At 34.4% G+C, this 19,281-nt stretch overlaps 1 protein-coding gene across 10 annotated transcripts in view; it reads left to right on the top strand.

Annotated features, from left to right (window-relative positions):
* The window catches only part of VPS13B (vacuolar protein sorting 13 homolog B), a 1,326,809-nt gene that overhangs the window by 1,114,236 nt on the left and 193,292 nt on the right, over nucleotides 1–19,281 (top strand). For all 10 annotated transcript variants that reach the window (XM_074200569.1, XM_074200570.1, XM_074200573.1 and 7 more), the window contains 3 exons: nucleotides 12,682–12,884; nucleotides 15,332–15,539; nucleotides 15,919–16,103. In XM_074200569.1, the coding sequence (XP_074056670.1) occupies nucleotides 12,682–12,884; nucleotides 15,332–15,539; nucleotides 15,919–16,103 (596 nt within the window). The remainder of the gene's footprint in view (nucleotides 1–12,681; nucleotides 12,885–15,331; nucleotides 15,540–15,918; nucleotides 16,104–19,281) is intronic.

Here is a 19,281-nt window from a genome sequence, read left to right on the forward strand (position 1 = left end):
TTCAATGTTTGTTGGCTTGAGTTGATTCATTTTCTCCCTGTTCTTTAGCTACAGTTCCAAGGAGTTGATATGGGATGGAGTAGGCTACTTAGTATATAGCCTGCCACCCACCCAAGCTCTAGGTGTGATCTACTGCCTATCTATAGAGCCACATACAGGCATGCTCCCATACCCAGAATTTTTGGGTAGCAGAATAACTTCATCAGTTTCTTAGAATTAAAGTTAGGTGACCTTTAGTTATGTTGGTGGTGTATACACTTATGAGACCATGGAAAGGAGCCAAAGGCTGTGGAAATAAGCCTTCCCCTCCATGGCCCCATTGCCAGGCCAAAAAATGAAACTGCTGAGATCAAACAATTTACTTTATTTTTTAAACCTTACCCATAGGTACTGAAGTCTTAGATTATAGAATAATATAGTGTAAAAGGGGCCTTAGAGATCATCTAGTCATACCACTCTTTTAGAGATGAGAGTTCTGTGATCTTCTAAAGGAAAGCAACTTGCCCTAGGACAGTCAGTGACAGTACAGAGAATGGAATAAAGGTCTCCTCAGGCTTGTCCTAATGGTCACTGATGCTGTGCTCCTTCAGCTATACTGACTTTTAGAACAATAAGTGAACCAATATCAGTTTTCAAGAAAATTCTGAAATAACTTGGCTGATCATCTTATTTTCAACATTGTTTAAGTACTTATATATTAATTCTTCCTTCCATGTTAATTGCAGTTAAAAACATAACTAATCAAGTTGCAGTTTCCTCTTATGATTCCATTAACCAAGGAAGAAAAGGTTAAAAAAATAGGATTTACCAAGTGTATGTTTATAGTTTTTTTCCCTTTGTTCCTGCAAGTAGTTGTCATGCACTTTTCAATGAACACTCTCAGAACTGCCAGTCAAAATTATTTTTCTACCTAGGAACATGAGCCAATCAAGTTTTATTTTTCTAATAAACTGACACAACTGTAAAAACAGTGAGTATGGTGACAGACTAAAAAAACAACCAACCACCATCACCCTTTGGTATTTTTATTTTCACTTTTTCCAATGTACTACAGTTCTAAGAGCAATCACAAAAAAATGCCTAATAAGGATTAAGCATCAATAACTAATTCAGTGGACATTTCGTGTTTCATAATTAGTGTACCATGGAGAACTGGGGGAGTGGGGGCTAGGAGGGGAAGCTTCTTTTTTTATGCCTGAGTATCCTTATCTGTAAAATGAAGGGGTATTCATTTCTTTCCAGAAGAATATCTGGAAAGAGTCTTATGACCAAGGTGCAGAAATAGCAGAAATAGCATTGGAGTTAGTGCTTATAAGTCAATAAAGGGTGCTAATTAGAGGTAGCAATTATGGGTAAGGAGCCACTGTGATAGTTTCAGATTAAGACACTTTTCTCTGTTTCAAATGTCCATAAGCCTCAAGGTAAGGAATGTGAGAGCAACTGCTAAACCCTATTTTCAAGTGTGTTTTCAAAATTCATTCAAATCAATATTTATTGGGGCAGCTAGGTGGTTCAGTGGATAGAGCACAGGCCCTGGATTCAGGAGGACCTGAGTTCAAATCTGGCCTCAGCCACTTCATAATTATGTAACTGTGTGACCTTGGACAAGTCACTTAACCCCCACTGCCTTGCAACCCCCCCCCCAAAAAAGGAATGTACAAAACAACATTTATTAAATATCTGCTACATCTGTCCTATGTGTGGCACAGTGAACATTAGATGCACTGTAATAGCCTTTGTGAATACAAACTTGAGACAATGAATGGTCCCAGCTTCAAGAATCTTATGGGTGGGGGTGAGATATGCAGACAATTACAATACCAGTTGCATAGTAAGGGCACAGTAACGTCTGAAAGTGAGAAATCCAAGGGAAAGGGTCATAGATTAGATAACCTCTAACATGGGACTAAAGGAAGAAAAGGATTTCAGCAGGCAGAAATGGCAGTTTGTTATTCCAGACATGAACAAAGAAAAGGATAAGATCAAATTAGGGAACAGCCAGGAGTCCTAATATTGAACTAGAGAAAGCATGGAAGGCAGTAGCATGCAATATGTCTGAAAAAGATTGGAGGAAGTAAAGATATTTGGAGAAGGTCCTTGAATTCCTGGTAAATGAGGCGAGCATGATGACTAGTTGTGAACCTTGCACTATGTTGTTCATTTGTTCATTCAAAACATTTATTCTACAACTGTGGAATCACAAAATTGGAAGTCATCTTCAAAGTCATGTCCAACCCAGAGCAGAACAAAAATCCCATGGATAACAGTCATCCAGCCTTTGCTTGAAGACTTGAAGTGAGGGAGAATCCTGTACATCCAACCAAAAGCTGCTCCTCTGCAACTTCCACACACTTCCTAGTTCTCTACACTAATATGAGACAGAACAAGTCTAATGTCTTCCACATAACATCCTTTCATATATTGGAGGACTGCTAATGTCCTCTCTAGGTGTCTTCTTCTCTAGGGCATTTGAATCTGTTTCCTTCAACCTATCCTATTACATCATTAGCTGAATTCCCTTCATCCCTAGAAACTTATCAATGTCTTTCCTCAAATTTGGCATCCCAAATTGAACTTAATATTCTAGATTTGTTCTGACTGGGCAGAGTTGACAGTAAGGGGATCACAGAGAAAGTTGTTTCTGAGGTGGTCCACGAAGAGAAGGATTTCAGCATGATTTCAGTACAAATGTTAATCCAGATTTAGGAGACAAAGTAATAGGACTGTTAATTCCCTAAATTCACATAGTGTTCTATCCTTTCAACTTTTTTGGCTCCTGAAACTGTCATCCATTATGCTAATATGTACCTCTGAATTTTGTGTCCTGTGTAAATCTGATAAATATGCTATTATTTCTTTCAAGTCACTGATTAAAATGTTAATCACAGAGCCATGTTGCAGTCCCAAAGGGACCTCTTTCCAAGGTAACAATGAGCCAGAGCTATTTATGACTTCTCTTTGAGTATGACCCTTCAGCTTAGACTCAAATCTATCTTACGTACACTATTTGATGCATGAGTTCTCAAAGTGTGTTTTGAAGCTGCCAATACTTTTTCAGGGGGTCCACATGGTCAAAACTATTTTCATAAAATACTGTGATGACATTTGCCTCTTTTGCTCTTGTTCTTTCATGAGACAACATTGAAATATTCCAGAGATTCTATGACCTGTGAATTAAAGATTAAGCTACAAAAATGAAGATGCAGTTAATACTTCATTTGCAGAGTTATATTTTTATCTACAGTTCTACAAATGTGGATGGATTTCCTATTTTGCTTCAGTATGTCTGGTACTAACTAATCACTGAGGATGAGCTTGTATTAGGTGATAGTTTGGTAACAAACACAGGAAGTAACAAAATTTTCAGCATTGAATATTTTTTGTGAATATTATAGTTTTTACTGGAATAATTGGATGACATTTAGCACTGATGGGACAAAAGTAAAGGCAAAGAGAACCACAGCATGAATCAGGGCAGTGGCACCAAACTGTCTTAGCAGTCATTCTTATCTTCACTGCCACACACTTGCAATATTTTTAAAAAGTGTTTCTTTAAAAAAAAAAAACAGTTCCAGTTAAGAATATCCCTGATGAAGCAATATTCATTAAATCTTCACCCTCTGGTAAACATATTTTTAATATTTCATGGAACAATATGGAAAGTACATATAAAGCACTTGTACTGCCCACCACATCCAACAGTTATCTCTAGAAGAAGCTTTAGTGTGAGCAAGTGAGTGACAAGTTTAATTTTTTGCTTTTTTCATGGAACATCATTTTTACTTCAAAGTATGACCAGACAAATTATGGCTATTAATTAAGCCTTGCATATTTGGTAGATATTTTGTTGAAAATGAATGAAATAAGCCTGCCACTTCAAGGAAAACAACTGAGTATTTATTGCCAGTTATGATATTCAAATTTTCACAACAAAAATTGTAATTTTGGGAAATTTGTATCTATCATAATAAGCTTGACAGCTCCCCAAGTTTAAAGACTCTTTTATGAGATCAGTGGTGATATTAACAGGTGTATTTTTTTATATTATATAATGAAATGTGTCAACATTTGGAACATCTACAGAACTTAGTGAACCATTATTTTCCAAATGACCAATTCATGATGTCACAAAATTATCCATGGATAAAATATTCACTTATAATTTAAGATAGAACAGTGGATTTTAATGTACTAGGGTATGAAAATTCATTGTTATGGTTTCAGATTCCAATTTGTAATTAACCTTTAAAAAAACCACTTGTTAATTTTTGATGTAATATCAAAGAAGAATATCCACAATTATCTAAGGAAGGCTATTAAAATATTCCCTTTTTCAACTACATATCTGTTTTGAGGCCAGATTTTCTTCATATGCTTCAATCAAAACAACATATCAAAACAAATTAAATGAAGAAGCAGATATCAGAATCCAGCTGTTTTCTATTAAGTTAGATATTAAAGAGATTTTCAAATATATGAAATAATGTTCCTATTCTTTCTAATTTTGTTGTTTTAGAAGACATTTATTTTTTTAAAATGTTAAGTTTTAATGATCCTATTATTATTTCAAATGAATAAGTATTGAAAATATTTCTCCATGTTAATTTTTAGATAGAAAATATCAATAGATACAGCTCACATAAGCAAAGCTCTTTGGGATCCTCAATAATTTTTAACAGTGTAGTGTGGTCTTGAGACTAAAAAGTTTGAGAATTATTGGTTTGGTTCAAATTTCTGTAAGAATTAGCATGTGAAATCTTGTTTAACCATTTATCTAAAATTTAGCTCTATGTCCACCAAGTCTCTGAAACAATGGTCTTGGTTTCATAAGGCATGTATATAAAGGACTCTTAAGAGCATATAGAATCTGATATATTTTTTAAATAGACATAATCAAAGTTTGGGGCAACTAGGTTTGCACAGTGCTTAGAAAGCCAGGCTTGGAGTCAGGAAGACTAAACTTCCTGAGTTCCAATGTGGCCTCAGACACTTAGTAACTGTGACCTGTTTGCCTCAGTTTCCTTATCTATTAGGAATTAATCTATTAAATGAGCTGGAGAAGGAAATGGTAAACCACTCCAGTCTGTTTTCCAAGAAAACCCAAGAAAAACTGGGCCACAATCAGGCACCACTCAACAATATCAAAGTGTTAAAAGGGTTCTAAGATTTCTGAAGGCATTTCCATGTGATAAAAATCTGATAGACTTTCCATTTTAGAAGCCCCCACCTTTTTTGGTTGTTATTGCAAATATTAGAATCAATTCTATCTAGTGAGTGTCTCTTATTATAATGAACAAGAAGGAGAGGAGTTTTCCATTGCCTGGCCCTTGTACAACCTCACCAATTCTGATCCTGAAAACAATAAATTCTCTCTGGTTCAAGTTAGGGTATTAAAATTTCATTCTTGCATGCTTTAGTTGAACACACTTGAACTTATGGAATTTTTTTTTAGTATGCTATTTCTTTATGGAACACATAGCTTTACTTTTTGAGGCATTCTGATATTTAACTCTTATGCAAATTAACTTCTGGATAGGATCTAACACATGCTTGAAGATTTTCTAGTAATCTTAGATTACTTCCAGCTGCAAAAAAAAGTACCTGGATATGCCTTGCTAGCACATGTCATCATTGTATAATCTCTCTAATGATATACAGAAGCTTGATCAAAATTGCATTTTGCTCAGTCAGCATGCAGAGAATAGGAGCGTTACTAAAGTTCTAAGTGGAGCCTGACAATATAGGGGCTGGCACCATTTTGTAAACATTGTCCAAAACAAGTGGTTCACATTTATTAGTCTCCTGAAGGAGTATTTTAAAAGTCATGAAACTATTTGTTCTCAAACTAAATTGTTGCACTCAATGAAAAGCATGTCAATATGCAGAAATAATCCAAAAAGAGCAAGACTATTTCTGTTTATCACACCATTGATTTAGAAAATAAATTACATATGTTGCTACAACAGGTATAATTTAATCATTAATTTGAGAAACCTGGATCCCAAATTTTATTACAGAGCCTTAAGAAAGTTAATGAAAAAAAGCATATGTGGGGAAGAAGAAGTGAAGGAGAATGAGTTGTTTGGACAGTTAAGATAACCCATAAGGTGATCAGAAAAACAACTTCTTAGTATGTATTTTTATTATGATTCCACAAAGTAATTGAAAATCTTACAATTAGAATTTGTCCATAGCTTCTTGGTTTGTTTTTTAAGGTATTTTTTTCCTGTCCATTCCCAAGGCCAACAATATATTAAAGAGGTCAGCTTTCCAATTATCCCACTGGGGGGATACAATATGAGAGAAAGAAAACTAATAAGAAAAAATAGCCAGAGGGAAAAAAAGCAAAAGGAAAAAGTAAAGAGAGAAAAAGATTCATATACCAGAAATCTTGAACTGCATGAGTTTAACATGGATTCAGTTCAGTTCAAACCACTATTTATTAAATACTTGTTTGTGCCCAGAGATTCCTGAAATCCACTGACAATCTCTTTACTACCACTACCACCACTACCACCACCACCACCACTACCACCACTACCACCACACCACCACAAATCACCGCCACCATTAACTACCACCTCTAATCATCACCACCACTACCACTAACCACTACCACTGCCATGACTACCACTAATCACCACCACCATCATCACCATCATTATCACCACTACCACTAACCACCACCTCCACCCCTGACCTGAATCTCTGAATACTTTGTTGTAAATTGCAGGGTGTGAACTACATTACCTTGGAGTCCCTTCCAGCTCCAGATTCATGATTTTGTATATGTAACACACCCCAGTTGTCAACAATTTACATCCATTTAGTAGAATAAAAGATCCGTACAGTTAAATCTTTCAATGTAGATTTCACAATTCACAGTCTAAGTTCCAAGGCTTCACAATTCATACTTTCAATTCTTATTTTACCATTTGCAGGACCAGGGCCCCAAGGCACTGCTTCTTCTTGTTAATACCTCAGAGTATGATGTTTAATTGAATGGCTTTTCCCTACAGCTCATTTATTCAACATCCATTTATTAAGTGTTTACTCTGTATAAAGCAGAAGATGGCTTTGGTGTTTATAACCATTGTAGAGATGAAAAATAGTGACTGAGCACAAAGGGTCTTGGCCTCCCAAGACACAAAGATAGTTTTAATAAGCATTATTACAGTTAAGTACTTTAGAAAAGTGCCAAACAAAATATTATGTAAGGTCCAAGGGATAAGTTTATTATAGACAATGAGGGTAAGAACACTCTGTAGGGAAAAATAGCATTTTAGTTGGGTTTTAAAGGTTTAAAAATGAGCAGACAAAGAAGGTAAATACAGCATGAGCAAAGACATGGAGACCAAACATCAGAGGGCATGTTCAAGAACCAGAAATTTGTTCAGTTTGACTTACCTGTGAAGGGAACTAGTGTGAAATAAGGCAGGAAAGGTAGTAAGAACCAGAGTATGGAGGACCTTGAGTACTACATATGTGGGAATATGAATTCAGTTTCAGGCATGTTTCTTTGGTTATAATGAAAAACTATATCAGCAGAGAAGTTCTTTTGTCAGTAAGCACCAGGATTGGATTGATGCCTGGATGAAAAGCCATACCTGAAAATCTAGATTTTGAAATTGTTAATCCAGAAACTAAAGTTGTGGTCACAAGAATAGAAAAACTGATTTAATAGTAACTTGGACTGAAAAGCTATCTTTGGGGTTTCCTATAGTTAGGAGAAATAAAAAAAAAAAACAGAACAGGTTAAGGAAATAGAAAAGCCATTACAAATGTAAACAAAGAACCTAAATGTGTCAAGATCTGCTTGAGTACAATCAAGTAGTAATTTAGACTTCTCTTTCAAGTTGGTCCTATTTTAGAAAGTCAGTCATTGGATCTTGCTTTGTTAGAAGTATAAGTTTTCTTACTTGAGTCACGCTAGGACTTAGTTTCTGCATATCTTTGTTTCCATTATTTTGTATGTACATCTTCTCTAAGGCTTACTTACCTAATTTGGCTTCATTATCTTTTCTTGAACATACACTTCTGTATACTTCCAACCTTTTGACTATTTTCCTAACATTAAATGACTACTGTATCCCAATTTTTGGCTTCTTGGATCTAGGAACTCAACCTGCCATATTATAGTGCCTTGGCTCTTCTCGTATTTGCTAACAAGACTTGTCTTAATTATTTGGCAGAATGCAATATTGATGTATAAGCTATCCATATTATTATGTATATTTTTGAGATAATTCATTTTAGGAGTGTTATTTTTTCAAATTATCAATGCCAAAAGGATTTAACAGAAAAATTCAGTAAGTATTTATAATGCTTTGAACTATGAATGGTTTTATTATCTGTTGGATTATTCAACAAAGTTTTATTCAACTCCATCTACATATAAATACCACCATGAATTGTGTAGGCAGTGGGTGTAGAAAGACAGAAGTAAAAACAAATAGATTATAGTCCCAACCAAAGGGACAGTCTGTGCATGTATATCAGAAATTATAAATACCGAATAATATTGGGTTTGAGGAGGATCTCTGGCAGTTGAGGTGGCACTTGAATTGAGCCTTTGAGGAACAGCCAATGAAAAGGCACGAAGGAGGACATAGAGTGCTATATATAGGGGGAAAAAGAAGACCAGTTTGTCTGAATCACAGCATATATCAAGAAGTTAATGTTCATTAGGGAAAAGTAGGTTGGGATTAGGCTGTAAAGAGCTTTAAATGTCAAACAGAAAAATCTGTATTTGGTCCTGGAGTTAATAGGGAGACAACAAAATTTTCTGAATGGGAGAATATGGCTGAATATGGGAAGGGCAATGACATGATCAGATTGGTTCCTTATGAAAATCATTTTGACAGCTGTATTGAGGATAATAGAATAGAGAAGTGGGAAGTCCAATTAGAAGGCTATTGAAATAGTACAAATGAGAAGTAATTAAGACCTTTTAAACCAGGCTGATGGCTCTGTGAATGAGGGGGAAAAAAGTATAATTATATGAGAAATGTGAAGATTGCCATAATAAAATTTCAACAAATGGTTGGAAATATGAGATGAGTGAGAATGAGGCATTGAGAAGCAGGGTGAGCTGAAGAATGATGGTGCTCTTGACAGTAATATTGAAGTTTTAAAAAAGGAGTGAGTTTAGGAGAAAAGATAGTGAATTCTGTTTTGGACATGTTGAGTGTGAAGTGCCTATAGGACATCCATTTCACTCGTCAGTGATGTGTGGTTGGTGGTATTAAACTAAAACTAAAGAGACTAGGATTGGATAAATAGTTCTTAGAATCATCTGTATAGTGATCTAATTGAACCTAAAGGAGTTATTGAAATCAGCAAGTGAGAGAAAAGAGAAGAAAACCTTGAAGGGTAATCACAGGCAAAATATGGATTAAGATTCATCAAAAAAAAGACCAAGAAATATACAAAGATGAAGAAGAACTAAGTGAGAAGAGATCTGAAAACTCAGAGTAAAAAGAGTAGGCAGGCAGCAGTAGCCACAATGTCAACTATTGAAGAGAGTCAAGGAGGGTGAGAAGTAAGAAAAGATCTTTTAGTTTGTTAGTTCAGAGAGCACTGATAAGGTTGGAGAGAGTAGTTTCAATGGAATGATGAGTTCAGAAGGCAGATTTCAAAAAGTTTAGAGAGAAGGAAAAGGAAATGAAATGTCTACCAAGTATACATAGATTTTTAAAGGAATTCTGAGAAAGAAAGGAAAAGTGTATGCAATGTAGCACAGGAGCTAGAGTGATGGTAAGCTTTAATGAGGGTATAAGTAAAGATGGATGAGATGCAAGCAGAACTGTAGGCAGAGAGGAGGAACCAGAAGATAAAAAGAGGTTGAAGGTTGAGAGGGAGGATAAAATTGAGGCAATTCTCCTGGAGATTATGGAATGGATGAGATCAAGAGTCAGTGCTAAAGATTTCAGTAAGAAAATCTACTTCTTCATCAGATCTTGGAAGAGAGGGTGAGAAAAGGGAGATGTCAAAGGGATTTGAGATGAAGAGAAAGGGGAAAAAAGTTCACAGTGGGTGGCCTCTAATTTCTCATTAAAATATGAGATGAAGTTCTTCAATGTGAGAAATTGGGGAGATGGTAACAGAGATTTCAGGAGAGAAAGGTTTTGCAATAGCCACTCATGATGGAAAGGGATAGACAATCTATTAAGATTTGGCCACTGTAGTACTCAAGAAATTATCTGTTAATTAAATACTTGGTTTTAACAATATGAGTGCCCTTCATCCAGTGATGCAGATCACAGACTCTATTTCCATTATATATGTTTTAGGAGTTTCTATGACTGAAGAGAAAAAACTGGAGGGACCGAAAACCTTCAGAGATGAACTTCTCCAAACTTACCTTGATTAGTCCTTGAACAATTAATGGATACACACACACACACACACACACACACACACACACACACATATATTTGATTTTGATCTCTAGGCCCAGTTCCCCTAATTTAGGACTATATGCAAGATCACTTCTGATGAGTTGATAAAAAAAAGTCATCTTTTTTTTTTTAGTCCAAGCAATTTTTTAAAATCCATGTGCAAATTAAGAGTGTTGTACATTTAACTCTAGGATATGATTGTGTATTTTGTGGTTTTAGAATTCAAGTAGGCATGCATAGATCATGGGCCAGATGTGCTGACCTGTATGTACTTCATCTTATGGAATATAACTGACAGCTATAAAGCAAATCTCTATAAATCAAACCATTTTTTCCCATTAACGTTCATAATAATCTTGAATATTCCTACAGAAAAACTTTGGATTCACAACATTTACCTGTCATTCTATTTCTCTCTGGATGCCATTTTTCAGTATATAATCATACAGATATGTTGGATATCTATGACAGCTAAAAGAGAAGGTAGAAGTAGCTAAAATTGCTTTTATCACTTTACTATGATGTTTGTGACTGTCTCACTAAGGCTGTGATACAGTACAAATAGCCAAGGAACCTATTGGTATACATTTGTGGGAGTATATTAATGCAGGTCTTCTGGGAGGGGATAACAAATTCATTAAGCCCTTTTCTAATTTCATTAGAGCCTATTTCATTATACATTTAAAAAATGAATTTTAGTCTATCAGGGAACTGCTGCAGATATTTTATCAGGATTTTCAAACTATGATCTGCTTCTTAGATCAAGGTCTGATTCTTCTGTCCTTTGTTCTTTTTCTCATTTTCCTCCTTTTCCACTTGCATTTTCTTCTTTTTCTCTATCTGAAAGAGAGGACATATAATAACTTTTAAATAATTTTAAGTAAGAAAACTTTGAGGAAAATGGAAATAAAATGAATAAATATAATTTGATGAGTCAAGACGATTGATTTATTACCCAAACCACACAAAGTTTTCAGGTTTAGAGTGTTTTATCTATATGATCTCATTTAATTCTTATACTGTCCCTAAGAGGTAAATATTATAGGTATTATTATTATTATCCCCATTTTAAAGAACAAGAACTAAGAAATTAATTCTGACTAGTGTCCGAGGTAGAATTTGAACCTGGGTCTCTCTAGGCTCCAATCTAAAGTTCTTTATTCTATGTCATACTGCTGCTCCTCCTATTGGTTTTTACTATTTTAACAGAAGAGAAAATTGTTCATCCTTACCTGTTTTTTAATATCCTCCCTTCAGTTTCTTTCATTATTAAATAATATTCAACACATACAGGATAAAATTCCACCACAAGTTAGAAAATTCAAGTAAGTACCATGAACCATCTGTATATTGTAGGCCTTAGGTGTTTTTTAATCTTTCATCTTTTGTGTGGGGATCAGATTACATTAGAAAAATAAGCTAGAGACATTACAAACTCAGTCTAGTGAAATTCAATATTCACAATGACAGTTCATAATATGAACTACATAGAGGGGGAAAAAACTAACCTACTAACCCTCTCTCTTTCAACTTCACATCTAAATATCTTAAAGAGCACCATTGGCTTTATGAAATTATTTTGAGCTGTACTCCTAAATTTAAATTCAAAAGAGAGCTTATATTTTTAAGTGTATTCCTTCTCTAAGTATGTTTACTTTGAACTACAGCATATTGTTTCTCCAATAAATCTAACCTGCCACTATCTGTTTTTAAAACTTTGTAAACTTGAAGTGGTTATGATGTGTGAAGTTTGGATTAAACTGAAATTTTTAGAAAACATATGTTACAAATTTTGAGTTATTTTGATTGTTTTAATGGTAGAATTTTAACATAAATGTTCAGTGGAGAATTCTGGGCCCTAGTAAGGCAATATACTATACTGGGGTATACTGAAAAACTAAGACTAAAGTAAAAGAAATTCCAGAAAATTGCTGTTTCCTATCAGAATAATGATTGTCTAATGAAGCCACTACCTTTATTCTTCATATAGTCATTTGAAAAACTTGTCTCTATTCATAAACCTTAAAATAATCACACATGGTCATAATGTTTTGGCAAATAGAACTTTGTTAATAATGTGCATGTATATCTGCTTCATAACTAGGATTCTATATAAACTCCATCAAGATATGTTGGAAGGTCAGTTGAAAAAAATACAGTGTCATGACAGGAATGGGATTAAAGGCCTCTGAAAAAGAATATATTCCTTTATCAAAAAGCACATTTTTGTAAGAAGGGCAAACTTAATGAAACAAGCATATGCCTTTTTCTTATTTTTCAGGTGTGATTCTTGGATCATCATTAATACTCAACATAAATGATTTTCTTGTGAAAACAAGTCTCAAAGAAAAAAGTCGAGTTCTAATAGGGCCCTGCTGTGGTACTGCCAATCTGGAAGCTAAATGGTGTAAACATAGTGGTAATCCTGGCCCGGAACAGTCCATTCCAAAAGTATTCCTTGATTTAAGAGGAGGGCTAATACAGGTCTGTGATAGTTGTACAGAGGTCTTATATTATAATAACTTCTTAATTAATTTTGATAGTTTTTTAAACTGGTGTTAATTTTTAAACTTTGATTTGATGGCAAAAAAAAAAGTATTATCAGATTACTCTCCAGTTATTTTAAAGAATTCCTTGATTGTCAACTTGTCCTAAGCACCGTTACCATTAAAAAGTGATGACTATTTCACATTATCAAATATATCTGGGTCCCTTAGAAAGGGATTATTAACACGTAACATATAATGTCATACTCAGCTCTTTAACATATGGACCTTTGATCTTCAGTAAAAAAAAAAAAATTAAAGAAATTTGATGTATGTGTTGGCACCTCTTTGGAATATATAAAAATGAACCAAACCCAGAAATTGAAATGCTCGGTGTAAAAAATGGATTATTTTAAAAGCTATGTGAAATTTGTTCTCAACAATGATTTTTAGCTAGAGATTCAAAAACTCTAAGTGTATGTGCATTGTCACAGCTATTCCACAAAAATATTCCATAGTTTTTTAAGCTACAAAGTCCTGTTTTAAGGTATATATAGAATATCTTTTTAATACTCCCTGAGGCTTTGGGGGATTTTCAGTAGCCAATGACTGAGAGAAATCCCCTCACATTCAGTTGTAATCTCTGTCAGGTTCTCTTGGTTTCCCAAGAATCCAGCTGCCGCTGTATCACTGCTCCTTCAAGTAAAAGCAGTAATTTCATGACAGCAGAAGTTCTCTTCTTATAAACAACTTCAGGGGCAGGGGGGCGGGGAATTCTCTAATAAGGGCATTTGCAGTCTGCATTTTGAAGGCTAGATCATCTCTTCCCCAGCTTGACCCTTCACCTGTCTCTGTTTTCTCACTTACAATAAGCATTAGAAGGAAGAGAAGAGAAGTGCCCTTGTGCCTCATCTCTACTTCTTATTGCTTCTTGATGTTTCCCGATGCTCAGTCCAAATGAATGAGGTCCACAGCTTGTGTTTGGAGAGTCACACCCACTTTTATCAAGAAGTTTAGACCCCTATGAGATAGGGATCAGCCCTATGTTATCCCAGGGGCAGGCCAGCACTTTCTCTACAATTTGTATTCTTCAGATTACCTAGGGCAACCTGACCCACAAAATCAGAAGAAATCAGGGCCAGGACTTGAACTCAGATCTTCCTTATTTGGAGGCCTGCTCAGGAACTACTATGTACATTGACTTTCATATTCTTTTGTCAGTTCTGTATAGTCTTTAGATCTTTCCTTTGGCATTGACCCTGGTGTATCATTTATGTTTCATAGTACATTTGCAAATGATTTATTATCATGAAATCCCTAATCCCATGAAGTAAATCATTTGTCATTGGTCATATTTCTTCTTTCATCTTATATAAAACTGGGTAATTTTGACCAAATCTCCTCTAAGGTCCTTTTGTATTCTAACATTCTGATTTTATATGGAAAAAATAGTCTTTTTTCCTTTAGGGGAATAGGTTAAACTTCTCTTTCACAGGAAATACTAAGATCCCTTTTTTTTTTTGAAACTCCACAGACCTCTTGTAGTCTGTGTACCATGATGTCAGCCCCTAGCAAAGCACCAAGAGGTGCTCATTAAAGGTTTGTTGAATTAATTTCAGCTTTCTTGGGATTTTTAAAGTCCAATACCTAACCCATTCTTACCTAGAGTTGAGAAGTCTTTGTTTTTTAACTTTAGATTCATTTGTAGTATTTTTCCCTCCTCTTTGCTTGAATCATATTATTTTTCTTTAAATGGCTAAAATATAGGAAGGTATTTAGTGAGACCTTAGAATTTAGTATTTTCATTGTCTTAGCTTTTTTATTTTGTTTTGTTTTTACTTTATTAGGTATTTTTTTACTTCTTGGTTTATTCAAATAAAAATCTCTGCAAGTATATTTATTTAGCAACCAATTCTTTAGTTTCTATTAGATTATAAAGCTCTGTGGTAAGAGCTATGGGAAATAACACAGTTTAGGTAAGACAATAAAGGTCACTGACCTGTGAAGCTCACACCTGAAGATTATAAGAACTGGTGGGACATTAAAGCCGAATTCCAACTCCCTTATTTTTTAAATGTCTTGTAGGTTATACAGCTAATAGATGTCTGAGGTGAGAGTTGAATCTAAGTCTGATGTTCCTGACTCTCTAGCTCAATACAGTCCACCAGAACATTCTACCTCTCTAGAATAACACTACACTTTTATATTTCATCATTGATTTGAACATTTTAAGGTTTCATTTAACATAGGAAATAGGAATGATTGTCATTACCATTATTATAGATATCTTGAACTTAAACCATTCTATTCTGTAGCCTAGTTCTCAGAAATTCTGTATACCTTGGCTGTTAGGACTGAATAGTATTTAAATCTCTTGACCTGTTATTTTATATAACTTTTCTTAAATTTTTTAAATTTCTAACCATTGTCATTATCCTTTTAAAGGTCTTTTGGGGTCAAGAACATTTGAATTGCTTGGTTCTTCTACATGAACTATTTTATGGATATCTAAATAATGAGAGTAAATCAGAGATACCAACTCCTGATCAAGTGCTACAAGTGCCATGTCCTGTTGAAAAGAACCAAACTTTTAAAACTGAACAAAGTTCTGATGACCTAAGAACAGGCCTATTTCAGTACATACAAGATGCTGGTAAGAAAATGCAACTACACTATCACTTTGAGATTTCTAGGTTGTTGTTTGTTGTATTTTTATGCAAAATTAATTCAATTATTTATACAAAGCATCATTTTGGAATTTCTAGGTACTTGTTGGTTGTATTTTTATGCAAAATTAATCACATAAACAAAGCATCATTTTAGAAGGGTGTTACCTATATTTTTAGTACAACAATAGCATAGCACCATTAAATTTCAGCTAGTCAAGAATTTTTTGACTTATTTTGAGCTGAAACCATATAAAACTAATCAAATTGCTCTTTTTTTCCTTCTAATTTGTTTTTCATCTAATAAACCAGCATGTACCCCTTTTAAAAAAATAGAACTAATTAGAGCTTACTTTCTTTTGATAGAGTCCTTGAAATTGCCTGGTGTTTATGAAGTTGTGTTTTACAATGAAACTGAGGACAGTCCCGGCATGATGTTATGGAGATATCCAGAACCTAGAGTGCTTACTCTTGTTCGAATAACCCCTGTTCCTTTTAATACCACAGAGGATCCTGACATTAGTACAGCTGACCTTGGAGATGTTCTGCAAGTAAGTATTGATAGCTACACAAAATACAAATTTAATACAAAAATGTTTATGATTTAAGAAATACTTCGGATCAAACCCAAGTCAATATTCTGATTTTGTTAATAGATATAGGGTGTTTTTTTTGAAAAGATGTTTCAAGTTAGTATTGTTATTCCAAATATACAATACATGGCTTTTATTTCAGGAGGCCTGGTTTCTTGTTCTGTTTTTTTCCTAAAGGTTGTTAGAACTCTGGCTAGAATAAATTAGGTATTTAGATGTATTCTTATTGTATTTTTATGATTACAAACCACTTTCCAGACATTATCTTTATCATCATCAGATCCTGATGCCAGCCTTTGGAAAAAGTAGTACAACTATTGACCTCACTTTAAAGGTGATGTTAAGTGTAAATGACTTTATCAGGATCAAAAACTAATTAGTAGTAGCCTCAGAACTTGAACCCAAGGCTTCAAACTGAATTAAAAATGGTTGAATATCATTTCCACCTACTATTTTATCTATTTAATTTCTACTTTCCTTGCTGTAGACAACCAAAAGACTGAGTGAAAAAATAGTGCCATGACTAGAGTGTGATAGGGAAATCACTTGCTTAATATACATTATACATCCTGTGTTTACAAACAAAATTTAGGCTACTAGACCTATTGAGTTAACCCTAAGTTCCATCTTCTAAATTAATGTCACTCTATAGTGAATCACTGGTTTCTTAAGTTATGCTAATGAAAATCTACAGAATGATCCTGTTGGCTATAAATTGAACAATCTCTACATCATTACCCTCTAACCTTTAATATGTTTCTTTCTCTCCAAATAATCAGTCAGCATACTTATCTTCTCTAATGATGTTTTTGGGGATATTTATTTATGGAGAAACACCATTAACATTATTGATACTTTTATGACTCTTTAGTTTTGAGGATGTGGTATGCCCTCCACTAGCGCAGATTGCTTTCCCTCCATGTTTCTCAACCTATATTATTCTAATTTTTTTGTTTTTCAATGAATTTTCCATAAAGGATCTACCCTAAAGATCTTCCTCTTGCTCTGTACTATGTGAGTTATTCACGTGTTGATAATCACTCCCGATACATAATTAGCCCACCTCATTTTCCAGGCATATTTGCTGTTTTTCACAATATACTCATTGTTGATGAACATGTTGTAATAACTTTTCATTGCTCCTTAACTTATTGGTAATTATGATTCTTCTGAAGTATTGAGGTTTTACTGTTTTTTTAATCTTACTTTAAAGGAGAATATCTGAGTTTCTTACTAGAATTTATTCATTTCACATCCTCATTGTGTTTGAAAAGAGATCTCAGAGAGGGGGGTAGCTAGGTAGATAGAGCACCAGCCCTGGAGTCAGGAGGACCTGAATTCAAATCCAGACTCAGACACATAATAATTGCCTAGCTGTGTGACCTTGGGCAAGTCACTTAACCCCATTGCCTTAAATTTAAAAAAATTTAAAAAGAGATCACAGAGATCATCTAGTGCCATTTCCTCAGCAAAGATATCTCTAACATAAGTGATAGGGGGTCTTGGAATGCAAGGTAGGGGAGCCTCCCTATTCTAATTTGACACAACAGTAATTATTAGGAAATTTGTTTTCCTTATAGTAAGTCCAGATTTTCCGCTTTGCAACTTTCACCTGTTTCTCCTGGGGTCCAATAGAACAAATATCACCTCCCTTCCCCATGACAGCTCTTTAAATACTATTCCCACCTCTACCTCAGGCTAAATGTGCCCAGTTTCTTAATTGAACATCATATGAAATAGATTCTAGTCCTTACACCATTCTGGTTGCCCTCCTCCAAAACTCTCCACAATATCTTGTGTCCTTTTAAAATTGAGAAAGCATTTTATTTTTTACATCTGTATCCCTGGTACCTAGTCAGTGCCAGGCACATAGTAGACAATAAATGCTTGTGGATTGATTGATTGATTGAGCTCCATGCCAAGATTATTATCTGCCATGGTTGCCAATAAAGACTGTGCCTTGATAAATGCTTTGCTTCAGCCATAAGCCAAACATAATTGAAGCTCCTTGAGTTTTGCCAAGCTGATCAATGTACTCTTCTTCCCAAGTTTTATGGAAACAAAACTGCATCTTATCAGTTTTTATGGGTTATCCATGCCCCACTTTCTATAAAAGTAGTCCTTTAGCTTGGTAATCTGGTAAGCATATAGTTATTGAAGGTAATTACTTTTTACGATTGAGGCCTACACTGGCAACAGAAAAATTGAACTAGAAAGACTCTGAATGTAGTCCAGCTTGGTGAGATCTATGGGGGAGAATGATCTTTTCATTTGTGGCATTCAGATTATATGCATTTTTATTGTTATTTGTTTATTTTTGCTTTTTGGTGCAGTTCTTAGGTTCTGTTATGACTATTAGATATAATTTGAGACAAATTAATTTACTCATTTATAAACTGAATGAGTTGGAGGTAGAGCCAATATGTCAGAATAACTGAAAGAAATGAAAATAGAACCAGGAGAACAAATTATATAATAACAATAATATGGTAAAGACAAACAATTTTTGGAGAATTAGGAAATCTGAGTGATATAATAACCAAACATAATGCCAAAAGACTAATGATAAAACCTTCTTAAATTAGAGAAGGAAAATTCAGAATGATAAATATATTTCTTTGGATATGTTCAATACAGAAATTTATTTTGTTTGACTATGCATATTTGTACAAGGGCTTTTATTTTCCCTCGCTCTCTATCAGGATGGTGGTTAAAGGGAGCACTGGGGTGAGAGGGAGAGAAGGCAATTTTTTGCTGATTGAGAAAAATACATATAACTTAATTTTTAAAAATAGATTGAAGGAGTTAGACTTAATGGCCTTTGAGGTGCTTTCCAGCTCTAGATCAACAATCCTGAGACCTTTTTGAGAGGTATTTATATTGCCCCAATATTCCCTGCTCTCTAGAGATCCTTTGAAAAGAAGAGTACTCAGCTCTGAGAGAGTTGTATCCAAGGTAAAGGGCATTCTTTAGTACAATTCAACAAAATAATTAAGTGCTTATTATATGCAAGATACTGTGGCTCTGCCTTCATAACTCATTATCCAATGAAGTTTAAAGACATGTCCTGTAAGCAGTTAACTATGATACAAAGAAGAATGAAATAAGTGCCAACAAGAGGTCCAGGTTAAGAGGT

Source organism: Macrotis lagotis, chromosome X (assembly GCF_037893015.1).
Source record: "Macrotis lagotis isolate mMagLag1 chromosome X, bilby.v1.9.chrom.fasta, whole genome shotgun sequence".
Lineage (NCBI taxonomy): Eukaryota > Metazoa > Chordata > Mammalia > Peramelemorphia > Peramelidae > Macrotis > Macrotis lagotis.